General features: G+C 34.2%; 1 protein-coding gene across 1 annotated transcript in view; it reads right to left on the bottom strand.

Moving 5' to 3' along the window:
* Positions 1-5,704: 5,704 nt before the first annotated feature.
* ST8SIA4 (ST8 alpha-N-acetyl-neuraminide alpha-2,8-sialyltransferase 4) overlaps positions 5,705-25,918 on the bottom strand; it is a 99,122-nt gene continuing 78,908 nt past the window's right edge. Inside the window, 1 exon segment of the mRNA XM_063612831.1 lies at positions 5,705-10,704. Coding sequence (XP_063468901.1) covers positions 10,422-10,704 — 283 coding nt within the window. The 3' untranslated portion in view covers positions 5,705-10,421.

Below are 25,918 nucleotides of genomic sequence, written 5' to 3' on the forward strand. Positions count from 1 at the left end.
TTAGGATAATTTGACAACATATATTAAAGTAACTAAAATCATTTTAATTCATTATTTGGAATCAAGTCTGAGACATTTCCTTTTATGATGCATTCATTCAAGCTGCAAACACAGAAAAAATATTGAGGTGATATTTGCAAGTGAAGGGTTTCATAAAATAAATAATTTCAGAAAGTCTGCAGTTACTTGGTATTGGTAGTAAGTGCATGCTTTTTGGTATGCTTCAGTTTTATTTAAACTTGTAGTTCAACAGTTAACCTGGAGAATTACGATCAGGATGTGGGGAGCTCAGAGAATTTTATAACTTCCATATGCAGGTATTGTTAGGTATTTCAATTTTCTAGGACAATAGTTAGCTTCTATCAAACTATTGTTTAGATTACTAAAAACAAGCAAACAAGAAAAACAGCTGCCTTTTGTTATTTTGGGTTTCTGTCTTAAACGAATATTGTTTATCTTATTAATTAAATCTCCCTTGTCTTGATTTTACCACTTACTACAAACCATGTCCAACTTCGCCCATGTCCCCTGCTCAGGACATTTCAAGTTTGCAGAGGATGTGCAAGGGCAATTTATTTAAAAAGAGTGGTGTTCTTCCACCAGGCTCTGTTCTTTCCTGAAATTCTTCTGCTCCGTGTCCTGCCTAATCAACTGCTGCACTCATAGATGATCAGAGTTCCTGTGTTGCTTGTTGTATTAGTGTGTTCTCATACTGCTATAAGGACATACTTGAGACTGGGTAACTTTTAAAGGAGAGAGATTTGATTCATGGTTCAGCATGGCCAGGGAGGGGGAGGCCTCAGGAAACTTATAGTCATTGGTGGAAGGGGAAGCAGACACGTCCTTCTTCACATGGCAGCAGCAAGGAGAAATATGGGAGCTGAGCAAAGGGGGAAGTTTCTTATAAAAGCATCATAACTTGTGAGAACTTAATCACTATCATGAGAAGGGCATGGGGAAAACCACCACCATGATTCAATTATCTCCAACCAGGTCCGTCCCACGACACATGGGGATTTTTGGAACTACAATTCAAGATGAGATTTGGGTGGGGACACAGCCAAACCATATGACTTGTCATTCAAATAACTGAAATAAAGCTGCACAGATGTAAAAATTGCTAGCTTTTCATAGGTGCACATTGTCAACACTGAATAACGGTTGTCAAACTGAATTAAAGAAGTTCTTTAACACTCAGTTTAATAGCCACTAGTCAGAAGATGCTTTCTTGATGATCCATTTCTATAGGCCAAGATCAATGTCCCTCATCCACAAACCTCCTTGAGGCACCCCTAACTCTTTGGGCACACTATGAGTAGAGTATTTGACAACAAATGATACCATTTATTTTCTTCTATGCTGATTCTATTTAAATCTTGATAACCACGGAGAAAGGTATTCCTCCATATTTAAGAGTGACAAGTAGTTACTATTACTTTATAAATGCCGAATAAATGTAACCATTTTATACGATGAAGTGTTTTGAGATTTTTATATGCCATCAAGATTTACAAATGCATACATATTAAATGAGTTTATAAACTCATATAAAAATGTACTTTCAAGATCTACAGTATTAAATAAAATTTACCACAATTGAATGCTGAGTATTTCAATAAAAAAGCAGGACTAGAGCTATTAATGCAGACAATGATTAGAACATCACAAGAGAACACTAAATTAAATTATACCAATGATCATAGAAAAGCAGAAAGGATGCTTATTTTTCTTTCTCTAAACTTTATATTTTACGGTTGAAGAGCTCAGTAAATGGGATATTAAAGTAAAATAAGTCCCATTTATATAAGAAGAAAAATCTTGACCCATTAGGAAAGCCTTTAACAACATTTCTACATATATGAACATGGTAAATATAAAACAGTTGAGCCTTAATCTACTGCGTTATTGCTCTATACCTGGGAGACAAATGATCTATTTGAACAGAATAGCCTTATATCCAACCATAAAGATCAGCTAACAGAATCCAAAGCAGAACAACTCCAGTGGTAGTGATCTTTCCTGGAAAACATCTGCTGCCAGCTGAGTGTGTTGACACTTTGGCAGCATTGGCAGATGTGCTCGTAGTCAGCCCATCTGTGTGGTGCCCAGAGGCTGGAGCCAAGGAAGCTGGGCTGGACAGACAGCAGAGAACGAGCTTACTATAATATCCTGACTTGTTCTAAAAAATGCAAATTAGTGCCTCATAGCACTTTGTTTCTTCCTGTGCTACAAAAAAGGCCTGAAAGTTAACTGATTTGTACGTATGGCCTAGAATGAGAAACAGCTTTTAGTTGTCCGACTGCTCTTAGGAATGTAATCATGTAGGTGTGTGATCAACATTTTAGAAAAGAGAGTAATAATTTCTGTGAAAAATAATTTAAGAAACGTTTAGAGAATAAATATATCAATTTAAACATTTTTCATATTTGAAAATATTAAAAATATATAGTAGGTGGGAAAACACTGAATAAGTATGAGCTTTTACATGTGAAACTCTTATTTGTTCTCCTTGTATTATTTATTACATTTGTTACCATTTGTTACATTCAGAAGTGTTATCCAATCTTCAGAAAACAATTTCATAGCGAATAGAAGTACTTATAAAAGGATATATGGCTTTTAGAACAATAGAATTTCTATATTGCAGGTTCTCAGCACTTTTATGATGTTAATTTATTTTCTCAATCTCCAAGTAGGGAATCTATGGAGTTGTCTTTTACTGAACATATTTTTGTGGAACACATTCTGGACTAAAATTCTTTTGTGTTTACTTGAGTAATTCTACTTTGGTAATTGAATCTGAAACCAGCAATCTGGAAGCAAAAAGTAAATAAATAGTTATTTTCATATTGGTATTCATTTTTTACATAATTTCTTTATTGAGATTCTAGAAATTAAGCAACTAAGTGACTGAAATATTTTATCTTTTAAAAATGGGTTAAACTAGTTTTGTTCTTTTTTTTTTTTTTGAGATGGAGTCTCGCTCTGTTGCCCAGGCTGGAGTGCAGTGGCACAATCTCGGCTCACTGCAAGCTCTGCCTCCCGGGTTCACGCCATTCTCCTGCCTCAGCCTCCCGAATAGCTGGGACTACAGGTGCCCGGCACCACGCCCGGCTAATTTGCTTTTTTTTTTTTTTTGTATTGTTTATTAGAGACGGGGTTTCACCGTGTTAGCCAGGATGGTCTCAGTCTCCTGACCTTGTGATCCGCCCTCCCAAAGTGCTGGGATTACAGGCGTGAGCCACCATGCCCAGCCACTAGTTTTACTCTTATATCTGATATATATGTTTTTCTTCTCATGGGCTCATGCACAATGAAGCTAGTTTATAGAGCAAGTAATTAAGCTGCCACCTTAGTTTGGAGATTAAGTTACTCCTATCCCCAGGAAGAGAGATAAATTAGTAAACAAAACAAAACAAAACAAAAACAACATGAAATAGGTGAGTTTAGCTATCTGCAGAAGTTCAACTTTAAGAGATTTCTATAAACAGTTGAGAATGGAGATGAATAAAACATTTAAATTCAATCAAAATGTTTACATACGAAGTTCATATTTAGACTTTAAAATCACTGTAATGTAATAAATTCTGTGATACATAAAGTCAGATTTGAACATAAAGGTAATCCAGCTTGCATGAAAAAAATATAACAAGAAGAGACAGAAGCAAGAATTTGCAGTTTTTATCCAGCACCATCCAGGGGAAAGACACTGACCTGGAAATCAAGATATTCTTATTAGAAATGATTGTCCTATTTGGGGGCAGGAATCAGTAATTAGACCATCTCAAAGTCTAAATTATATATTATTTCTATATACTCACCTATATTTTTGATCTGTACTCATTAAATAGTCATCTGTTTTGCAAACTGTTTCCCAAAGAACTTCTTGGCAGCTAAGAAAAGGCAGCATCAAAATGTGATGGTTAGGGAGGTGGACATTGAAGTCAGTGGTTTCAAGTCCTTGTTCTCTCACTTTTGAGCTATGTAATCTTGAGCACATCACATGACCTCTCCCTTAATCTTATCTATGAAATTATAATATTTGCAGAATCCATTTCATAGACTTGTTATTAGGATTAAATCAGTTAATACACATAAAGTATTAAAAACTATGTTTGGCCCAGAATAAGGACAATTTAAGTCTTGATAACATATGAAAGGGGAGATTCAAATGGCTGATGATAGATTTTTGGGTTACTATGAGTGCATATTCAGTCCATTTTACACTAACATTATAGGCCCTGGTGAATTGGATTGATTTGATTCAGTAATCCATAGCTAATAAAGCTTGTTCAAAAACTTGGAGGAATGTACATTTTAATAAACTATATGGAAAGGCTGTACGTAATCAAAATGAGGATAATCTTGACACTTGTATTTTAAATTGTAGCATGTAATATAAGGAAAGGTGTGAATAAGGCAATCTATATATCATAAATTGTGTAGAACATTATAGATAATTAATTATAAGGCAAATAATAATGTATGCCCAGTTTTTAATTCTGGGAAAAGGTTTGTAAAAAATAGTGTATTTTGGAATTTCTTAAAGTAAGTATTAAATATGCAAAAATTTGATGCATTTTGATATTCTTGGTTAGGAAAATTTAAATCATTTTCTTTGTTTGGAGACTTCTTGGTTTGTAATATGCTACCATCTCTTATTAATTCCTGTGACCATTGTGGAATTATGTGAGAATATATCATTCCTTTGCAGAGCATGTTGAACAGCAGTGTTTCCCAGAATACATTTTGAAAAGGACTAGGCTGTAATATAAAATAATAAGATTAAAGAGAAGGATTATAGCAAATCTGTCCACCATTTCAGGCAAAACCATACCTAAACCTATTTTTAAATAATAAGCATTTAAAATAATATTTGACAGTAGGAATAAATTATTTGTAAATACTGCCTTTTAAAAAATTATTTCAGGCATCAAAACTCATATTACAATCCTGAAACCTCTTCCATAACATCAAAAATGGAGTTCCACATGATGAGATCTGATTATACCCCCAAAGTAGTTAAGAATAACCTGTTGTATATGAATCTTTGAAAAAAAGGTAATTATGCAAATATAAATAACATCTATATGTATTAATTATTGTCAGTGCTTGATCGTTGGTCTCCAGTAAATGTTTCAAAATTGCAAAATGCTACAGTGGCTTCTTAAAATTACAGTTAAACATTTCTGCAGAAATCAATACACAGTCTGAAAACAGACTTGCAACTTATAGAAAGCCATGGAAGAAGATTTAAGCATGTAGTTTTTCAGAATCATCTCCTGGAAGGCAAATCGCAAACAGTATTAAGTAGATCAAATAGCAGTCGAATGACTAAATCAAAAATCTGCCATAGAATGTGCAGTGTGTATGAAGCCATTGTAGCTAAAACAACCCACTAACATTAGTCAGTGGGAGTATAAATTGGATATAAATGACTGTCACTTGTGAAATACTTTATTCCCTCAACCACAAACAGAATGTACTACACAAAATATCGTTGAGGATTTCCTAATATTCATGGGGTTTTTGACATTGTTCATATTCCCATGTATACACTTAAAAATAAATGGTTTGCCTAATTGCCAACCACTAGGGCTAAGGGGAGTGGAAAAGCAAAGCACTAGCCAAAGCTTGTTAAAAATGATCACCTGACATTGACATACGAAGCATAACCAAGGGCTTGGATATATGAGATAAGAGAAACAGTGAAAAAAAGGGATTTAATTTATTTTACAATTTTACAAATGATAAAACAATAATACCCAGTTGCTATACACAAACAATAAGAAAAGTGTTGAACAGAATGAACTTGAACTTGACAGAATAAACCTCATCTTTCAATTTCACAAATTCTATAAGAAATACTCAGTAGCAATTATTCTGTGCAGCAATGCTATCTCTGTAAACTCTTTTTTTTTCCTGCTATTTACATTTGAAACACTTGTGCTTTTGCCTACACAAAGAAATGGTTTTTATTAAAAGGTGCTACTTAAATGAGAAACACAAGGCCTGGAGCCACAATCTGAAAACTGTAATTTGAATACATGGCTAGCTTGAAGGCTTTACTTTTCTTCTTTATTATTATTTTTAAGATTTGGACATACTAGACCCTTACTATAACTCTACGTATGAACGACATAGAATTCAGTTATAAAGTAGATACCTCTTAAAGCAGGTTAGTAACTGAAGTCTCAAAACAACTTCTTTATTCTAAAGTGGACTTACTTATCTCCAGGGGAGTTCACAGTGCAGACCCTGAAGATGTTAGCATAACACAAATCTAGTGTGTACATATTACAGACTCAGTGTGTATACACACATATACACATATATAACATTGTATATATGCATCACACATGTCTATTTGTACTATATAGGTATATCTATAGCACATATATAATAAAATATCTATTTCTAGGTGGGCTTTATTTGGATTTTATTTCATCAAATACAAATAATAACCCTCACTCAATTTTTAAAACATTGGTATATTGATAATGTTTGATGGGAAAACTTTCGAACTTGTAGAGATAACAACTAACTATACACAACTCTTCCCATACCCCTTCCACAATTATATATACTCCCTATAATAACCACATGAAAACAACTCTTTTATGAACCAAATATCACTTTATATGCATTATGTCTAACTGGCTCAATTAGAAATAAATTAATTTGTTCATCCTTTTTCTGTATAGTAGCTGAATAACTAATTGGTATGTACACTACCCCTAGCATTACTTAAATAAATTGCTTTTGTAAGCATATATGTAGAAATTCCCATTAGTAATTGATATACAATTCATATGATATACAATACATGAAGACATTTGAATGCCCAGCACCTTCTTTCAGATAGAAAAACTTCCGCAGTAGTTTCAACAGTCCTGTGGGCTGAATCATTAGATTTGCCCAGAAAATCTATTACTTGCTCACTTTTTATTTCAGCAAGTTAACATTAATTACAGCACAGGCTGAATAATAATGATGAAAATGCTTCCATGGTCTATTCATGTCAACAGCACAATAACAACCATGTTCTGTAAAGGACAGGAATATTTCACAATCAGCTGCCTGAGCATTGCCAGGTACAGGGTTAAATAGTAAAAAATAAATTAAAATATTAAAATTGTGAATATATATTTTCAAAAGAAAAAAACTCCACCTATTTCAAGTACGCTTTTATAATTTGATTTTGTCATGATCCTTTATGTTCTGCTATTGGTTAAATCTCAACTCTTTTTCTTATTCTTGCCATTAGCCTTCATTGATCTTGCTCTGTTCCTATAAAAAGGCCACAGTAGACAGTTAAAATGGGAGGGCAGTTGGAAAGGTATACAACAAGGAATGCATTGGGCTTGTACAGTTTGTCTTCTTTGAACCCTAAATACCTTTAACTGAATTCATTCTTGACTATTGAAAGTTCCCTGAGATGAACAAAAGCAGTCTCAGTCGATACTGAAGCCCTTTGTTTCATGCTGAACATTTTTGGAAGTGGGCAATGTATTTAGAGAACACAAAGGATATGATGACAAAGCAATGTGAAAAAGCTAAAAAGGCACTACTCAATGCATCTATGAGATAAACATCAATGCACAGAACAATGAATAGCTGAGATATGTGTGCTGTGGCCTTAACATTGTTTAAATGTATATATTGAAAACGTACTAAATATGGTCCAGCTGTGGTGGCTCACACCTGTAATCCCAGCACTTTGGGAGGCTGAGGGGGGTGGATAACCTGAGGTCAGGAGTTCAAGACCAGCCTGGCCAACATGGTGAAACTTCGTCTCTACTAAAAACACAAAATTAGCCAAGTGTGGTGGTGGGCGCCTGTAATCCCAGCTACTCGGGAGGCTGAGGCACGAGAATCACTTGAACCCAGGAGGTAGAGGTTGCAGTGAGCTGAGATGGCATCACTGCATTCCAGCCTGTGTGACAGAGTGAGACTCCATCTCAAAAAAAAAAGAAAGAAAGAAAAGAAAAAAGAAAAAGGAAGAAAATACACTAAAAATGGCAAGGTACCTTGCTGCTGCTTTTTAAAGACATATTTTAAATGAGTGCCCAGATGGATTTTACCTATAAGATATTTGCCTGTGACTTCTAGATTTCTGTTAGATTTAAATTAAAGGCTACTAGAATAGCTTATAATTTGCAAGTAGTCCAAATTTAGATTTTATAAATCACTTTCAATTTGTTAAGTAAACCAGACTTTTCAACTTTACATTCAAAACATGTATCTATTCTCTTACAATTTCCAATAGATAAGAGGTTTAATTATAAAAGGACATTAATGTTCCATTCATTTTTAGCTATCAGTCTCCTATATGCATTAGATTTTACTTACTTAGAGACACATACATTTTCAAAAGATGTAATATTCTATATCCCAAGGTTTTACTATATTAAAAAAATATGACATCTAGTTAAAAATATTGAGAACTGTACTACTGTGAATATCCTTTTCCATGGTAACACACACGCACACATACTTCATGCTTTTTATTCATTTCTCAGACTGTTTTCCCTAAGAAACAAAACATATATATTCCCTGTGCCATTTCTTCTTTCCTCAAATTGCCTCCCCAAGAAATAAGAAATCAAAGTAGAAGTGAGAATGCAGTGCTTCTGCCCAGTTTCTAAAGAAACCATCTACTATCGTAAGTTACCAGAAAACTGGCCTATTGGTCAATTCTGTTATACATTAAAATTTTTAAAATTACTTTACTAATAATTTCATGTGTTTCTTGAAGAACACATGTGATATTGTGACTAAATTTAACTACAGAAAATATTGGTCAATTAAATTCATTTTAAATGCAAAATATTGACACAATTTCACTGTTAAACCTCTTGAAATTAATCATCTCTGTTTTGAAAACAATATTAATAATGTTATTTCTGCACTAAGAAATTTAACAGTAATATATAAAGCATTTCCGTATTTCTATTTGAATAACAAGGGGAATATCAAAGAACTGGAAGTCACATTTCAGCTATATCAATCTAATATTTATTCTAAAGGGCAAAATGCTTCCACAAAATTATTATGTAATGCAAAAGGTGTGAAAAACATTTCAAATGAAAATAAAGTATGAGTTTGAAAATTTAAAAATATTTAGAGACAACTTTCACACTAATAGCAAAATAATATATTCATGTTAATAATATATTATTTTCATGAAAGAAAAATGGTTTGCTGTGTAGAAACACAAGTGTAATCTTTGGTACCAAAGTTTTTTTTTTTTTTTTTCCTGCCTATTTTACCATCTCTGACGACATGGAACATCTTTTCTTTAGAATGGCCTAATATTACATAGTGGTTCACTTTAGCTGGTACCTTCTACACCACTGGAACATAATATGGAGGTTTAGAGCTGTGCAAAATAAAACTTTTTTTAAAAAGTCAGCCGGGCATGGTGGCTCATGCCTGTAATCCCAGCACTTTGGGAGACCGAGGAGGGCAGACCACGAGGTCAGGAGATTGAGACTATCCTGGCTAATACGGTGAAACTCCGTCTCCACTAAAAGTACAAAAAATTGGCCGGGTGTGGTGGCACGCGCCTGCAGTCCCAGCTACTTGGGAGGCTGAGGCAGAATGGTGTGAACTCGGGAGGCGGAGCTTGCAGTGAGCTGAGATCGCGCCACTGCACTCCAGCCTGGGCAACAGAGCAAGACAAAAAAAAAAAAAAGTCTTTGTGTGATAGCTTTTAAAAAGTATAAGAACTCTGGGAGACAGAGAGAGACTCCATCTCCAAAAAAAAAAAAAAAAAAAAAAAGTATAAGAACTTTAAAAATAATTACTTAAAGTTTATTTCCTCATTCATATGTATCTCAGAAAGGATTTCTAAGCATCCCAATATCCAAACCAAAAGAGATTCCAGAAGACAAACAAAAACATAAATTAAAACATGAAATTCATGATCAGACTCAGAGTCCTGACTGAAGGCATTTACTTGAGTTGTTTAATCTTACGGATTTCATTGCTCAAACTGCTTCCGTCTTGGCTTCTGCTGACAAGGATGGTTTAATTTCCCAAGGTCTGAGTTGTGTTCCTGGGGTTCCTCTTCTAACGTGCTTGGTGTTGCTGTGGGCAGCCTGACAGTGACGAACACATTTGCTTTGTTAACTAATGATGAGTGCACTGTTGGATCTTGTAAACACTACTGATTATACATTCAAACTGTATTCTTAGTGGAAGTGGCACTTACTAGGACCCTTGAAGTCAAAATATTTAGTTTTTAGAGCACTTTGCAGGTATTTCATCAGCTGGTAGTCGATTTCTTATGAACGTCCTTTATTCACCTTTCAGTTCATTGGTGGATGCTGAAACCCAGCCGTGTTTTGGATCCTATTTTCAAATCTTCGGAAGCATCTTCAGAAAAGAAGTGCATATTGTTTGTTTCAAAATGTGCTTTATTGCTTTACACACTTTCCTGTTGTCAGTTTTAGAGCTCCTCTATTATGTAGCACATTTAATGTTTTGAATTCTAATGGCATTCTGTGAGGGCTTGCATTGGAAAAGTACCTATATTTTAAGTCATCATAATAATGATATTTGACCACTTTTCCATTTAAATCCTTAGGGAATGGCCAGAATCCATACAGGTGAATTTCATCACAGAATCTTGTGGCAAGTGTATACATGAGGAGACCTGTGCTGGGTCTTTTGATAGGAACTTTGTTGGTCAGCCAGTAACTGGAAAAACAAAAAACAAAATCAAGAAGAGAAGAATTTAGAGAAACAGAGAGCATATCCTATAGCAAGTATATAATGCAGAAAACTTAAAAGGTATCTTTATGAATAATATTTTAAAGAATTACTGAAGAAATATTTTCAAGCATTTAGAAAATTTGATGCTTTTATTTTATTTCTTCTTTATCCTTTATTTTCTTTCTTATTCTTGAGGTCATATAAATACCCAGGGGACCTGGAATGTAGGTGAATATTACTGTAGAATCTCACCTTTGAAATGAATAATAGCAAACATTTATATAACATGCAGAGTAAAATCTTCTCAAAAAGGATTAAATACGACTGCAGAAGTCATGGTAATTGGGTAGAGATTAAGTAATCCTCCTAGAAAAAAAAGTTTGAAACTACGCCTATAGATTTTCAAAATGTAAGATATTGCAATTAAAAATCCAAAGAAATAAATGCTTTATCTATGTTATATCAACTCATTTATTCAGCTCCAATTTTCCAAGTCACAATTTACTAAAGCAAATTAGAAGCCTTACTTCCACTCGCAACAATCAAAAAAGTTGTAGAATAATTGATAGTTTTCCAGTTATGCAATTTAACATTTTGTTAGATAGATAAAATATATTTCAATGCTGATAAGTACTTTATAGGCAATAAAGTACTTCAAAATGTTTAAATACATCATTACTGTCAAACATTGGTGTGAAAAGCACGCAAACTCTCATCTCTGGAAGGAAGGAGACTTCCAATATTTCTTGGCATATTCATTTCCTTAAGGACAATGATCTTTTTTGAAAACAGCTGAAAGAGTGTGGATTTTTCTCTTACTTTCAAAGTTGTCCAATTATAAACACAAAAACTTAATAAGTTTAAAAATTATTTTGTTTTTGCTATTGTCTTCTATTTGGAGAGATATGTACTCTGCCCTCCAAACATAAGGGGACTATTATGTTAGATCCTGTTTGTTGCTGTATTTAAAAAACTTGCTTTAGATTTCACATATTATTTTCTTTTTCTCTAAAACCTTTATAAAACTTTCCAGGGGAGATAAAATACATCTAGAGTACTGATTATGAAAAAACCTTAAAGTGACATGTTACTTCACTTCCTTAAATTTATTCTTTCAAACTTCACTGGAAACATCCAAAACAGGGAAAATATACCTGGCCATCATAATTCTATATTTTGTCTTTCATTTTCTTCCTTCTCTGAATCAGGATTGGCCTCACACATATTCTATTTTTTTCTCATTTAGTGAAGGCCGTGGGCTAAGTATTTTGAGCTGTATGAAATGTGTTATGAACCCTTTGTTATCACAATTGTTTTGAGAACATCTGTTCTTAGTAAAGAAGATTTTATAAGAAATTTTCAGAGAAGAACATCTAGGAATTTTCTCATAACTCAAAGTAACTGAATGAGCAAAACCATAATTTATACACTATAAACATAATGAAGAAACCATAGACAGTGATTCTAATGCAAGGAGCATAGTCAAACTTCTTTGAAGGCTTTGAAGAAACTATGATGTGGCCTGAAGCTCTCTGGGCTCTGAGAAAACAAGTGTTTTTTAACATGAAATAATGATTATAAGAAAGTATTGTGAATGTGATTTATGTGAAAGTATTGTGAATATGTATGGTTACAGAGGTTAGGTGATAGAGTTGGTTAGTTAAAAAAAAATCTATCTATTTATAAATTTTTAAAGTAAGCCAAGCAAATTCAAAATCAGCCAAAAAGAAAAGAATATTTTCATTAGGCAAAGTCAATGATTAGGAATAATTTGGCAGTATGAAGGTCATGCTGAATTATTTCTAAAGTGAGAAAAATGCTGCTATATTACTTGTATGAAACTCCAAACTTCTTACTATCAATAAATGCTTTCCATTTCCTAATTCTGGAGAGATTTCCTCGAGGTTCATGTAACTATGGTTGATCATTGACAAATACTAAAGCAATTTCTACATGCAATACAAATAAGTAACTACAATGTTAGAAATGCTGAAGGCAAAATTATTGGCTTTAAAATGGTGTCAGAGACGTGCAATCACTCCAACTTTTTTGATACAGGACATCTCATGAGATACCACAAAAAGAATATCACTGAAGTGTCTTGAAAATGAAACTGTGATTGCAAAGCATCTTATTTGAAAATAATGAGTAGAGTGACTTTAAAAACTTTTTGTGGTCTTGTTCTAAATAAATCAATCTATGCAGTTAAAATACTGACTCAATTTAGCTTTAGAAATGCTAACAGAAAAATAAATTTTGTGATATTTGATTTGCAACAGTTTGAATAATTTCAAAGAAAAATATACCATCAATATTTCAGGACATTTTTGAAGAGACAACACAAAATAAATGCCACTTATCCTATTGATTTCTAAAAAGTGTCACAGAAAGATACACCTTAATAAATGGCATCAATATGTAACAGATAAGTTGAAAAATACCTTAAATCAGGTCACTAAGTCAGGCAATAAGTAATAACTTTCTAAAAATTTAAAAACACAGAACTGATCAAATACAGTCAATAAGACTGTATTTTGTGTTTATTATCAACCTAATGTTGTGTTTGAAATTTTATAGGCCAATCTAAATTATTGCAATTCAGTATTAAACCAGTAACAAATTCCACATGTGAAAAGGACAAGAATAGATATTCTTTTTAATTCTGTTAGCATAATTGTTTAGATAATATTTATTAGCATTAAAAGCTAGAGCCCAGCCGGGCACGGTGGCTCATGCTTGTAATCCCAGCACTTTGGGAGGCCGAGGCGGGCGGATCACGAGGTCAGGAGATCGAGACCACGGTGAAACCCCGTCTCTACTAAAAATACAAAAAATTAGCCGGGCATGGTGGCGGGCGCCTGTAGTCCCAGCTACTCTGAGAGGCTGAGGCAGGAGAATGGCGTGAACCTGGGAGGCGGAGCTTGCAGTGAGCTGAGATTGCGCCACTGCACTCCAGCCTGGGCAACAGAGCGAGACTCCGTCTCAAAAAAAAAAGCTAGGGCCCAGACTACAATTTTGAAATCCATACCTGAATGTATCTACCTATACACAATTTGATATTTGAAAACTGCAAATTTTTACGGAGTCTATCAAAAATAGAATATTAACGTGTTTCAACCTCATTAGGAAAAATATTAAATTGAAAATAATGCATTGATAAAATAATGGAATATTCACACTGTTTCAGTATAACATGTTCTAGTTTTTATCCCAACTGTACATGCTATGGTTTAAAATTTAGCAAAATTTTAAATTCAAACAATAATTTAGTTTGTATACATGTATTTCTATGTAAATTGATTTTTTTGAGTTACCAAATCCATGTAAGCTCCTTGTAGAAAATTTGAAGGAAAAAAAATCTGAGTAAGAAAAACATTACCTGTAATCCATCCACATAAGGATAATTACTGCTATAACATGCAACATCCTTTTGCTTCTCTGGTTGATTTGGATCTTAATATATGTTCCATTCACACATAGACATATACAAATTATTTTTCATCAGAGAGGGTATGTTTTATTTTTAATATTATTAATTTCCTTTCATCCTTCCTTTCTTCCTTCTTTCCTTCCTTCCTTCTTTCCTTCCCTTTTGTTTTATTATTATACTTTCTTCTGTTGTATGAAACATTCACTCTGGACTTTATGTGTAAATAGAACATTTATAACTTTTTAATAAATTTGATAGCCTCTGTAGATCTCACTACTCTCTCACATACAAAACAGAGCATGAAAGCTCTGTTTTGGCTAAGTGAGGTCTCTTATATACTCTTGCTCCAACATATTAGTTCAATTTCTTACTTCAAACAAACTGAAAATTTGGAATGTCTCTACCCACCAAATCAGTGTGCTATAGAAGGCTATATTTATAGTCGGAAGACACAGCTTTGAATCTGTGATATGTTTGTAAGTACTTGAGAAAGCTGCTTCACTTCCTTGGAGCCCAGTTAACAATATTTAACATGAAAGGTTGTAATGCTGTAAAAGAGAGAGTAAATGTAAAAGAACATAACGCTTGACATATAATAAGCAATACTACTTGGCTCTCAACATACCCCAAAACAATCATTCTTCAGTCCCGCTCACAAATCCCACTTCTCTCTTGGGACCTTCTGTGACTACTTATTGGCTGGACAATTGTGGTAATGTCATTTAACCTCAATGGACATGTTTCCTTAATTCTGAAACAAACATTTAATTCTATGGCTTTGGGGTTTCCTCTATAAAATTCGATTGCAGTTTCAAATCTTCTCTCTCCGTGAAATTGTGTGAAACACTCTTATTCCTTGTCTCCTTCCTCCTCACCATTTTGTTCCCTTTCCTTCCTTCAGGTTGTAATACATTGCGAAGAAATGAAGGTACCTAATAAATGCTTACTGATTTTAAATCCTGTAATATTTTAGATTTTATCTCATAATAAAAGCAGATAATAATCACCTGATGAGTCAAAATACCTGATTATCTCAAGCAACCACAGTTTTAGAACAAAAATGTTATATTTAACAACATTGATACTAAGGAGAGCTCACATTCAATATATTGACAAACAAGGAATATTAGTTTGTGTTTATATTTAAATAAAGAAGTCTAAAAGTTTAGAAGTATTACATTGGTGCAAAAGTAATTGCAGTTTTTGCTATTGAAAGTAATGACAAAAACTGCAATTAATTTTATACCAACCTAATAATAATAGTTTTTTCTCTTAAAATGTTATTCCTCTTCCAAAAATCAAATGTGACAATTTCTAGAAGAATTTGAATATCAAGGATGGAATCTCACTGTGCCAACAGTTGTAATTTAAGGTTATATTATAAGCAAAGTTTCCATTAATGAGCCCAGAAATTCTTCTATCTGGAATGTGAGATGAAGTGTATAACAAAATATACCTTTATATTCTTAATTAAGGAGTCTCCTCTATTTCTCCTCTCATATTTATCTTCCAGTAACTGAGATTTGTGTTTCATTCCACTGGAAGACTATGTCAAGGGTTAAAAAAATGTCTTTTGGTTCTTCCAGTCTACAGTAATTTGAGATATTATAAAATAATTGGCTTTCTTTTTTTTTTTTTTGAGACGGAGTCTCGCTCTGTCACCCAGGCTGGAGTGCAATGGTGCAATCTTGGCTCACTGCAATCTCTGCCTCCCAGGTTGAAACTATTCTCCTGCTTTAGCCTCCCAAGTATCTGGGATTACGGGTGCCCACTACAATGCCCAGCTAATTTTTTTTTTTTTTGTATTTTTTTTTTTTTTGTAGTTTTAGTAGAGACTGGGTTTCATCATGTTGGCCAGGCTGGTCTCAAATTCCTGATCTCGTGATCTGCCCGCCTCTGCATCCCAAAGTGCTGGGATTACAGGCAAGAACCACTGTGCCCGGCCAAATAATTGGCTTTCTATTAGTAATCTTTGCAGGACATATCTGCATACTCAACCCTAGAGTCACCCCAGAAAGCTAACAGAGACTATTTATGATGATATTATTTTTCCCATCAAAAATCACAGTATGGAGCAGTAAATAAATGTATGTTTTCTGAGATTCCATCATTCACACTTGTCAATATGTCCATTCATTCTTATGAGGAGTATATGTGTGTCAGCTACATAACATGAAACTTAGAGCAGTCATCCCTGGACATATTGAAATGGAGTATCTGCTGTTTTCTTCCCTACTGTTAAAATAGTCCTTTCATTGTATTCTAGTCTGCAGTATATTACATAAAGCACAAACAAGTTAATTTTGTTTTGAAATTATTTTGGTACAGTTCATGATACCTTTTAAGATTATGAGATGGCTTGTGTTTGTCAGATAAAGCAGGGATGATAGTAAATTTCTTAAATAAAAGTGGAACTTCCAGCACTGAACTTGCTGAGAATAATTCACTCTGCCATGAAATAATCCTTATAGTATGCCAGACAGACAATAAGTGACAGATCTTAAATCTTCTTCTAATGTGTATAAATAAAGGGACAGACAGACATATGTAACAAGATTTGGCAAGCTAAGAGTAAACCTAGGGATAAAAAGATAAGCAATTACTAAGAGGTAGCAATAAGAATAATTTATTGAGAGTATATAATGGGCCAGAGACAGTGTAAAGAGCTCTATATATGGTGCTTTTTCATTTAATCCTACCAAAAACCTATGAGTAGATGTTATGTCATAGATGAGGACACTGAGGTTTGGTGGTGATGGGCAAGAAAGGATAAATAATCAGTTGAAGGTCACAGAAATTGTAGGTGACAGGACCAAGAGTTAAGCTCACATATATCTGGCTATAACGATTTTAATTTTAACCTTAAAAAATTGTATTCTTTAGCTACTTAAGCACATTCAGCTTGGAATAGCAAGTCCTTAGGATCATTTCCAACATGGAGTTAATTGGTGGAAAAAATAAATAATGATCTGTATGGTGTTATAGTGATTAACAGGCCAGTATCAATAGGGATTTTTTTCTATGTGTGAAGCTTTTTGGGAATTTTTTTCAAAGGTAAATAAGAGAGGACTAGTATAAAGGACCCACTTTTCCCATGTACACTCTCAAAAGTGCTTGAAGTCAGAAGACAATTTTGTACTTTCACTATATATTTTTCTTAACCACATTGCAAATGACAAAGGCAATGACATTGTACCAAAGGGTAAGAATTTCCATGCAGAATTGCATGATGCCTCTGAAGGTGTTTTGAAGTATCATTAAAATGAAAGCAGAAGTCTGTAACTTTAAGAGGTCAATTGTTAATTTTTTTTTCTATGTGCCCTTTGTATTCAGAGGTCTGTGTCAAGTAGCTGAGAAAAAGAAAGTAGAAAATCTTTTCTACAGAAGATCTTCATAGTATACGTACAGACAATACTTTATCAAACTTTATAAGCTTAATTCATCAGAGGCATAAAGGACTCATGGCATGAAGAAAGGAATGGAGACACTACTTTATGTTCAGTGATCACTAAATTCTATTCAGTACCGATGTATGTTATCTGACGTCTATCAGAGAAACAAGGCTTTGCCCTTAGCTCTGAATTTCACCCCTCTTCTTTTTATCTGTCTATGCACATTGTCACATCAAGTATGGATACAATGTTAAGAAATTCTAGATCTACCTATATTATGTTGGTTTTGCCAATTGTCTCATATTTAGTGAATACATAACTCTCATTATTGTGATATTAGTAATTTTACTCCATATAGCTTCAAACCACTTTCACATGATCCTCATAAAATATTACAATATACGCAATAGAATATATTATCATCCCTACTTCATAGAGGATGCAGTTGTGGCTTAAGAAGTAAAATAGCTTATCCAGTTTTGCTCAGTCAACAAGCTGTACATTGGTATGTTGGTGAATGTTAAAAGCAGACACTGGGTGTCAGGAGACAGTTCAATGATATATAGCATTTGTCAATTTCTGTGGAAATTCTAAGTGGTTCCTAAAAGCATTCCCAGCAAGTATCAAATAATAGCATTTGGGAAGGTTAGTCAAATATAAATCTTTATTCTCTATTTTTATTCCTGCCATAAAGGGCAGATACTGTAGGAACTGCCCATTTAGACAATTGCCTTGTCCCTGGCATAAATTGAACACTCAAAAAAAGGTAAATATTACCATCATGGCTGATTTCAAGCTACCAACCTGACATCAGTAAACACTGAATTGGGAAGAGATGGTGCAATGAGATCTTGCAAGCCAGTACAAGCAAGCTCCAGTACGCTGCAGACTGCAGAAGAGACAGAAAATATTCCTCCTGGCCTGTAGCTTCATGAGTTTTGATCAAGAAAATTCAATTTAAAAAATTGCTGAGAAACATTTCCAGGTATTAGTTGTTTATTCCATTTGTGAAGAGACAAAATGGAGTAAACCATTTATAAAGAGAGAAAGTGGAGTAAGGAAGCTATCTTTGTAAAGATAGCTTCATTACATATTAATATAAATGTTTAACATTTTCTAATAAAAATAGAAACAGAAGAGATAAATGAGGTTCTTATTTTTCACTCATATTCAACACAATGCTGGATACACAGTAGGTACTTAACGCATGCTTATTTAATTTATTCTTGCTGGTATTTTAGAGATTTGTAGTGTTAATAAAACAGAGCATTCTCATGACTTGCTAATCCCTGAGTTACAATATTCAATAGTGGGAAAGTACTGGAAAAACTGAAGCCTGGCCTTGATTTACCTTTGTTAATGATGTGATCTTGGTCAAACCATTTAAACATATTAGGACCCAGTTTACTCACCAACAAAATGAGGATCTTAATATGGTTTCACTATGTCTAAAACATTCACTTCTATATGGTCAAAAGCAGCATGAATTCACAATAAGGAACATGGGAGTTCATCCAACTATAGCAGTAGTCTAATCTTTCCATCTTGCTGGCAGATACTAACTACCCCCACTTTATCTGACATAACATGCAGCATTTCTCTTCAATCGCATTATAGAGCTATTTGATAAGATCATCCCTACTGAAAAAATTACAGTATAATTTCCACTTTCCTGTAATACTTGTAACTAGGGGTCATATAATCTTTTCTCCTAACAAATTCATAATTAATGTATTTTTTCAGATTTATTCATTTTAATTGGCATATAAAATTGTATATATCATATAAAACATGATGTTTTGATAATGTTTGATTATCTGATAGTTATAAAATGACCCCTTACAATTTCAAAGCTAAAGCTAATGTAAGAGAATGAAGTCACAGGAAAATGGAATCTTGCTGAAAACTGAGAAAAATTAAACAAAAATAACCAGAGAGAATACTCTAGACTTTATTTACCATGTCAGATTGTTGAATGGAATTAAAATAGATGACTCCCAAACTACATGAGTGATTTAAATAATCATATGTGGGCTAGATTTTGGTGAAGAAGAATTTTAAAAATAAGCATCATATAATAGATGGATTATAACTGCATTTAGTAAAATATCTTTTGGGAGTTGTCAAAGATAATGCTTAAAATCTTGAGCTGGCAAATTGGAGGTAGAGTAAAATACGAAACAGATGTCAAACCACAGATGTTAATGACCTTTTCTTTTAATCCATTACTATTTTAATGACCTTCACTTTTAATCCTTCTGAGAAAAAACTGAAACTCATAATCTAAACTTGCAGAATGAAGAAGTGGTGACATACAAAAAGTGAAATACTGGAAAAATAGAGAAGAGATGGTCTTCTGAAGCATGATGAAGGAGTTAAATTAGGTTAACATTTAAGTGCTCTTATGAGATCAGATTACTTTTTGAAAATCAAAAACCATGGAAACTACATTTTTCTTACTAAGATGGAAAGGAAACAGTGCAATCATTTATCACAGGACATGGAGTCTTACAAAGAAAAAAAGCATTAAAATACAAGGGGTGGTAGTGGTGTAGGTAATCCTAAAGCTCAGTAAAAATGGGTTAGATAGGGAAGACGATAATGATCTAGGTGTTTATCCATGCAAATTTTTTCTTTACATTAACATACAGTCCAAGGGGGCACTTACAGAATATACTTCCATATTCCCCAGCCTATATGAGGTTCGTTTCCCAATAAAAGTTAATTTTACTATGACAACAAAATATAAACAACTCTTCTAATGGTCTGATGATCCTATTTTAGCTTGATCGGGACTATTTACAAATGGATATGCTCAGTTTACATCAATAAGTCAGGTTACATTAACCTCCCAGATAGTTATGCTAAAATCAATTTCAAGAAAAGTAAGGACCAACAAATGTGATCTATATTCCATTGAATAATGTAACATTCTTGCTATCAAAGTACACTAACTAAACATCAGTCAAAGATCAGAGTTCTCAAATCCCAGCAAATGAGTAGAATTAAGATAGCCATAAGCAAATTCTAAGTGGCTCCTAAAAGCATTCCCAGCAAGTATCAAACTAATAGCATTTGGGGGTTAGTCAAATATAAATCTTTATTCTCTATTTTTATTCCTGCCATAAAGGGCAGATACTGTAGGAACTGCCCATTTAGACAATTTCCTTGTCCCTGGCATAAATTGAACACTCAGAAAAGGGCTTTCCATGAGCATATAAGAAAGGGAACTTCCCAGCTGAGGAAAACCTCCATGAAGGAATAATGTTAAGACAATGTCAAGGTGGCAGGCTTTGGGTTTTGAATTATATTACAAAGCCACTGTTTAAATTCTGCTCCACAAAATTAGAGAAAAACTTTAAACGTTTAGCCCTGAAACTTTAAAGGGCTATAAGATGCTATGAAATATTTTTCATTAGTCAAATATTAATAAATACCTGGATTGTTTTTTCCCTCCACATGTCAATCTCTATTTGGTGAAATGTCAGTCTATTCAAACCATTGCTAATTTTCCTCCCTTTACTTTTTGTTTGAATCGACGGTGATACCTTCAACACATTTTAGGCAGAATCACTTAATTTATAAACTGCATTCATAAAATGGTTGCCGAATCAAGAACATTAATGTAGAGAAAGTTTCTAAAATAACGTTAATGTTCCTATTGAACAACTTCGGTACAGTGAAAAATACTAGGACTTAGAATGGAGTCAGCCGTCAGAGTGTAAGCTCTAAGCCTTGGCTAGTCCTTGCAATGTCTGTGTTTCAGATTCCTGATCTATAAATTTGGGTAAAAACATCTTCCCTTTAGGAATGCTAAAAGAATTGAATGATAACATACACATAATAGTTCACTGTAAATTACTAATCAATATGTAAAGGAAATTTAATAAATTATGTCGAAGCAATCACATTAACAAAGTCAGGTCACAATACCTATGTACATGTGTCAGAGGCATTTGAAACAGAGCAACTCCATCTTGAATGGGGCTGGGTAAAATAAGACTGAGACCTACTGGGCTACATTCCCAGACGATTAGGCATTCTAAGTCACAGGATGAGACAGAAAGTCAACACAAGACACAGATCATAAAGACCTTGCTGATAAAACAGTTTGCAGTAAAGAAACCAAGCAAAACCCACCAAAACCTGTAATCCCAGCACTTTGGGAGGCTGAGGCGGGCGGATCACGAGGTCAGGAGATAGAGACCATCCTGGCTAACACGGTGAAACCCCGTCTCTACTAAAAACACAAAAAAGTAGCCGGGCGTGGTGGTGGGCGCCTGTCGTCCCAGCTACTAGGGGGCTGAGGTGGGAGAATGGCGTGAACCCGAGAGGCAGAGGTTGCAGTGAGCTGAGATCGCGCCACTACACTCCAGCTTGGGAGACAGAGCGAGACTCCGTCTCAAAAACAAACAAACAAATAAAAAAACCCACCAAAACCAAGATGGTGATGAGAGTGACCTCTGGTCATTCTCACTGCTACACTCCCACAAGGGCCATGGCAGTTTACAAATGCCATGGCAATGTCAGGAAGTTACCCTATATGGTCTTACATGGTCTAAAAAGGGAAGGTGTGAATAATCCACCCCTTGTTTAACATATAATCAAGAAATAAACATAAAAAAGGGCAACCAGCAGCCCTTGGGGCTGCTCTGTCTATGAAGTAGCCATTCTTATATTCCCTTGCTATCTTAATAAACTTGCTTTCACTTTGCGGACTTGCCGTGAATTCTTTCTTATGTGAGATCCAAAAACCCACTCTTGGGGTCTAGATGGGGTCTCCTTTCCAGTAATATATGCTCATATAACACTCAACTCAGAAATTGAAGTTCAGTTTCATTTAACTCTTATTTTTGTTTAAATAATTTAACGAACTACCGCCTGAATTATACAACCAGGACTTGAAAATTATCCGGTAAAACCAAACAAAACAAATAAAGAAACAAAAAACTCCAATAGTTACTTTTTTTGGACTTGATACATTTTAGAAAGCAGTGAAAACTGATCATGCGGTATCTATCTAGAATGTGGACTATACAATTCAACTCAATATAGCAATCATGAAATTCACTTAAATTTAGAGGCACTGCCTAAGACAAACATTTATTCCATACAATTTGTTTTCTTTCTGTTACACTTGTGTAATAGAAATTCAAGAATGAGAGTCACAAACTTTTTTTACTGACACTTTGAATAAGAATATAAGTTGATAGGGATAATTAACTCAGACTTTATAACAATAAAGAGGGTGAAATATAACTTTCTTTAAAATGAAAATGTGATCGAAATGGCTTTTTGTTGTTATTGTTCAAGAGGAATATTTCCATAATAAAGCCTCTCAAATCACTTGTTCGATGATTGGTTCTACTTGGGCAAAAAATCTGAAGAAAGGCAATCTGTGGGAGTTGGTTTACGAAGAAATGTACAGTATTCTTGACCATCTGTTTCTCTTTTAGTACATTCATGTAATATTGTTTTGTATGATGACTCAAATTTCATGTATAAACTGCTAAAATGCATATAATACCTGTAGAATGCAGAAAGCAAGAGAAGAATCTAGGGTATATACAGGTTCAAAAAGAAAGTATAGAGTGCTAGAGTATAAACTGCATTAAAATATTGGGGAAATATTAAGTTTAAAATATTAAGAAACCTCACATTGTATCTCTAATGGGGTTACTTAACTAAAAGAAAACTGAAATAGCTCAGTTGCTATCTTAATTCATTCTTTGGAAGAAGGCTACGAATCCATAAAATTTATGAGAACTCTTTAAGGGATATCCAGAGGATCCTACATTTTGAACATTCATAAAAAAAAAAGGCTTTTTATTTTTGGTCTAACAATTGTGTATCAAAGCAAACTCAGGAACTAGGGAACTCTGTTATATATCTAAGGAATTTTAAATTACAGTATCTAAAAAAAAGGGGGTGGGGGGCAAGGTAAGCCATCCCATTCAGTTCCTTAATCAAATAAGAAAATACACCTAATGAGTTCCTCCAATGGCTGCCTATACAAAAGACTTAGTTAATAAGATCCTTAGGTCAGGCACAGTGGCTCATGCCTGCAGTCTCATCACTTTGGGAGGTTGAGGTGGGAGGGTCCTGGAGGCCAAAGGTGTGAGACCAGCCTGGGCAACATAGCAAGACCCTGTCTTTAAAAAAAAAAAATAGCCAGCAGTAGTGGCATACACCTGTAGTCTTAGTTATTGGAGAGGCAGAGGTGGGAGGACAACTTGAGCCCAGGAATTTGGGGTTACAGTGAGCTATTATCATGCCACTGCACTCCAGCCTGGGTGACAGTATGAGACTCTGTCTCTAAAAAAAGTAATAAAAATAAGAGATTTTACCAGATTATTAGAACCAATGATTATTCACTGTCAGAGAAACATAGATTCCTAGAGTGGGATATAAGTAGAAGAAGTATAATAAATACAGTTGTTTTGATTGGGTTCAAATCATATTATTTAATTTATTTTGCAATTCCAAATATTACTAAAGATAGACATGAGATTTCATGTGTATTTATTTATTTATTTAATTATTTATTTTTTGGAAGCAAGGGTTAAAGAAACTTTGAGGATGGTCTATGATTCTACTGAATTATATTTTATATATTAACATTAAACTTTCTTTTTTCTTTTTTTTTTTTGAGACAGAGTCTCGCTCTGTCACCCAGGCTGGAGTGCAGTGGCACGATCTCGGCTCACTGCAAGCTCCGCCTCTCGGGTTCACCCCATTCTCCTGCCTCAGCCTCTCCGAGTAGCTGGGACTACAGGCGCCCGCCACCACGCCCGGCTAATTTTTTGTATTTTTAGTAGAGACGGGGTTTCACCGTGTTAGCCAGGATGGTCTCGATCTCCTGACCTCATGATCCGCCCGCCTCGGCCTCCCAAAGTGCTGGGATTACAAGCGTGAGCCACCGCGCCTGGCCAACATTAAACTTTCTATATCAGTGATGTTGAAATTAAGTAATGAGCACAGAAATAAGAAGTGCATTAGTGTCTGTGTCGGATAGCTGACATTTTTGTTATCAAATTCTGTCTGTAGCATATGAAGTTTTCAAATTTGCAAGTGTTCAATAATTAAGATTTATTCCAGACCAACTGCCAATTAGATTGTTCTCATAGACTTTAAAGAAAACGAAGGATACTCAGTTTGATTGCTCTTTCCACTGCAAGAATTATCAGGTCAGAAACAGGCTCTGAAAGTGCAGGACCATGACTGAACTCTGGACATTAAGTGGCGTTTTAGGTCTGGCCACTGGCTATTGTAAGGAAAATATATATTATTTATGAATAGGATATCAATGTATAAATAAATGTACCTTTTCTAGCCATATAATTAAGGTCTGTCTTAGGTAGATATTTTTGTCATTATTTACCTAACTTGTATCTTGTAGAGAGATTATTCACCTAATTTGTAGCTTGTAGAGAGCTTATCCTAACACTGAATTGCCAGTAATGCTTAATTTGACTTGCCTTTATTAGGGTCAAAAAATACAATTATAATTTATATAATTACATAAAATACAATTCAGCTAGAGCAAACACATCCTTGTCAAGGGGATAGCTCATTTCTTTCTCTTTTAACATTTCACCAGCTCTTACTGTATTTCCAGAATTCTGGTTCTTTTGAATAATATTCTTACTGGATAGAAACATAGGCAACCTGATGAACTTTTGGTTGGTTTGGAGCAACTTAAATTTTTTTTTTTTTATTATGTGGTTCTATAGAATAAAGAAATTGGAACTATATGGCAATGCTAAGTAATGATCTTCCAGTATTTCTTGCCACACACCCTGGCCAGTTCCCCTATTCGTTGTTTCTTCTCTATATTTAAGAGCTGACTACATATGCCAATGTGGGAAAACATTGCTCCTTTTCAAACAGAAGTTCTACTTAAGTTTCAATTTCCAGTTGATTCATCAAAACAAAGCTGGTTCAGAAAGGGGACAAATTACAAATTGCTTACATCTGTTCAATGTAAAACACTATTCATAATCTGCCAGTGATGATGGCTAAGCCATCTGGGGAATATGATAGGTACTTGGGGCCCAAAAAAATATATGAAAACAAAAATCACAGTGCAATGAAGAAGTGACAAGTGTAAAGGTCTGAAGGTTATCCTGAACTACAGGTATTTGGGGATATGCAAGTTCTAAATTTATACATGAACAAACTAGAAACACTTATATACTTAACATTTTCACATAACAAGCTTGAATATACTTGTTGAATTAATGAATTATTAAAATCAAGAGTTTCTGAGAAAAACAAGTGAAACGAATTGTTACGGGGTATCATTTAGGTAATATATCATTTCATTCTAATTAATAAATACCCAATGAGTGTCCTACTCAGAATAGTTATGTAACAT

Source organism: Symphalangus syndactylus, chromosome 11, assembly GCF_028878055.3.
Source record: "Symphalangus syndactylus isolate Jambi chromosome 11, NHGRI_mSymSyn1-v2.1_pri, whole genome shotgun sequence".
NCBI lineage: Eukaryota > Metazoa > Chordata > Mammalia > Primates > Hylobatidae > Symphalangus > Symphalangus syndactylus.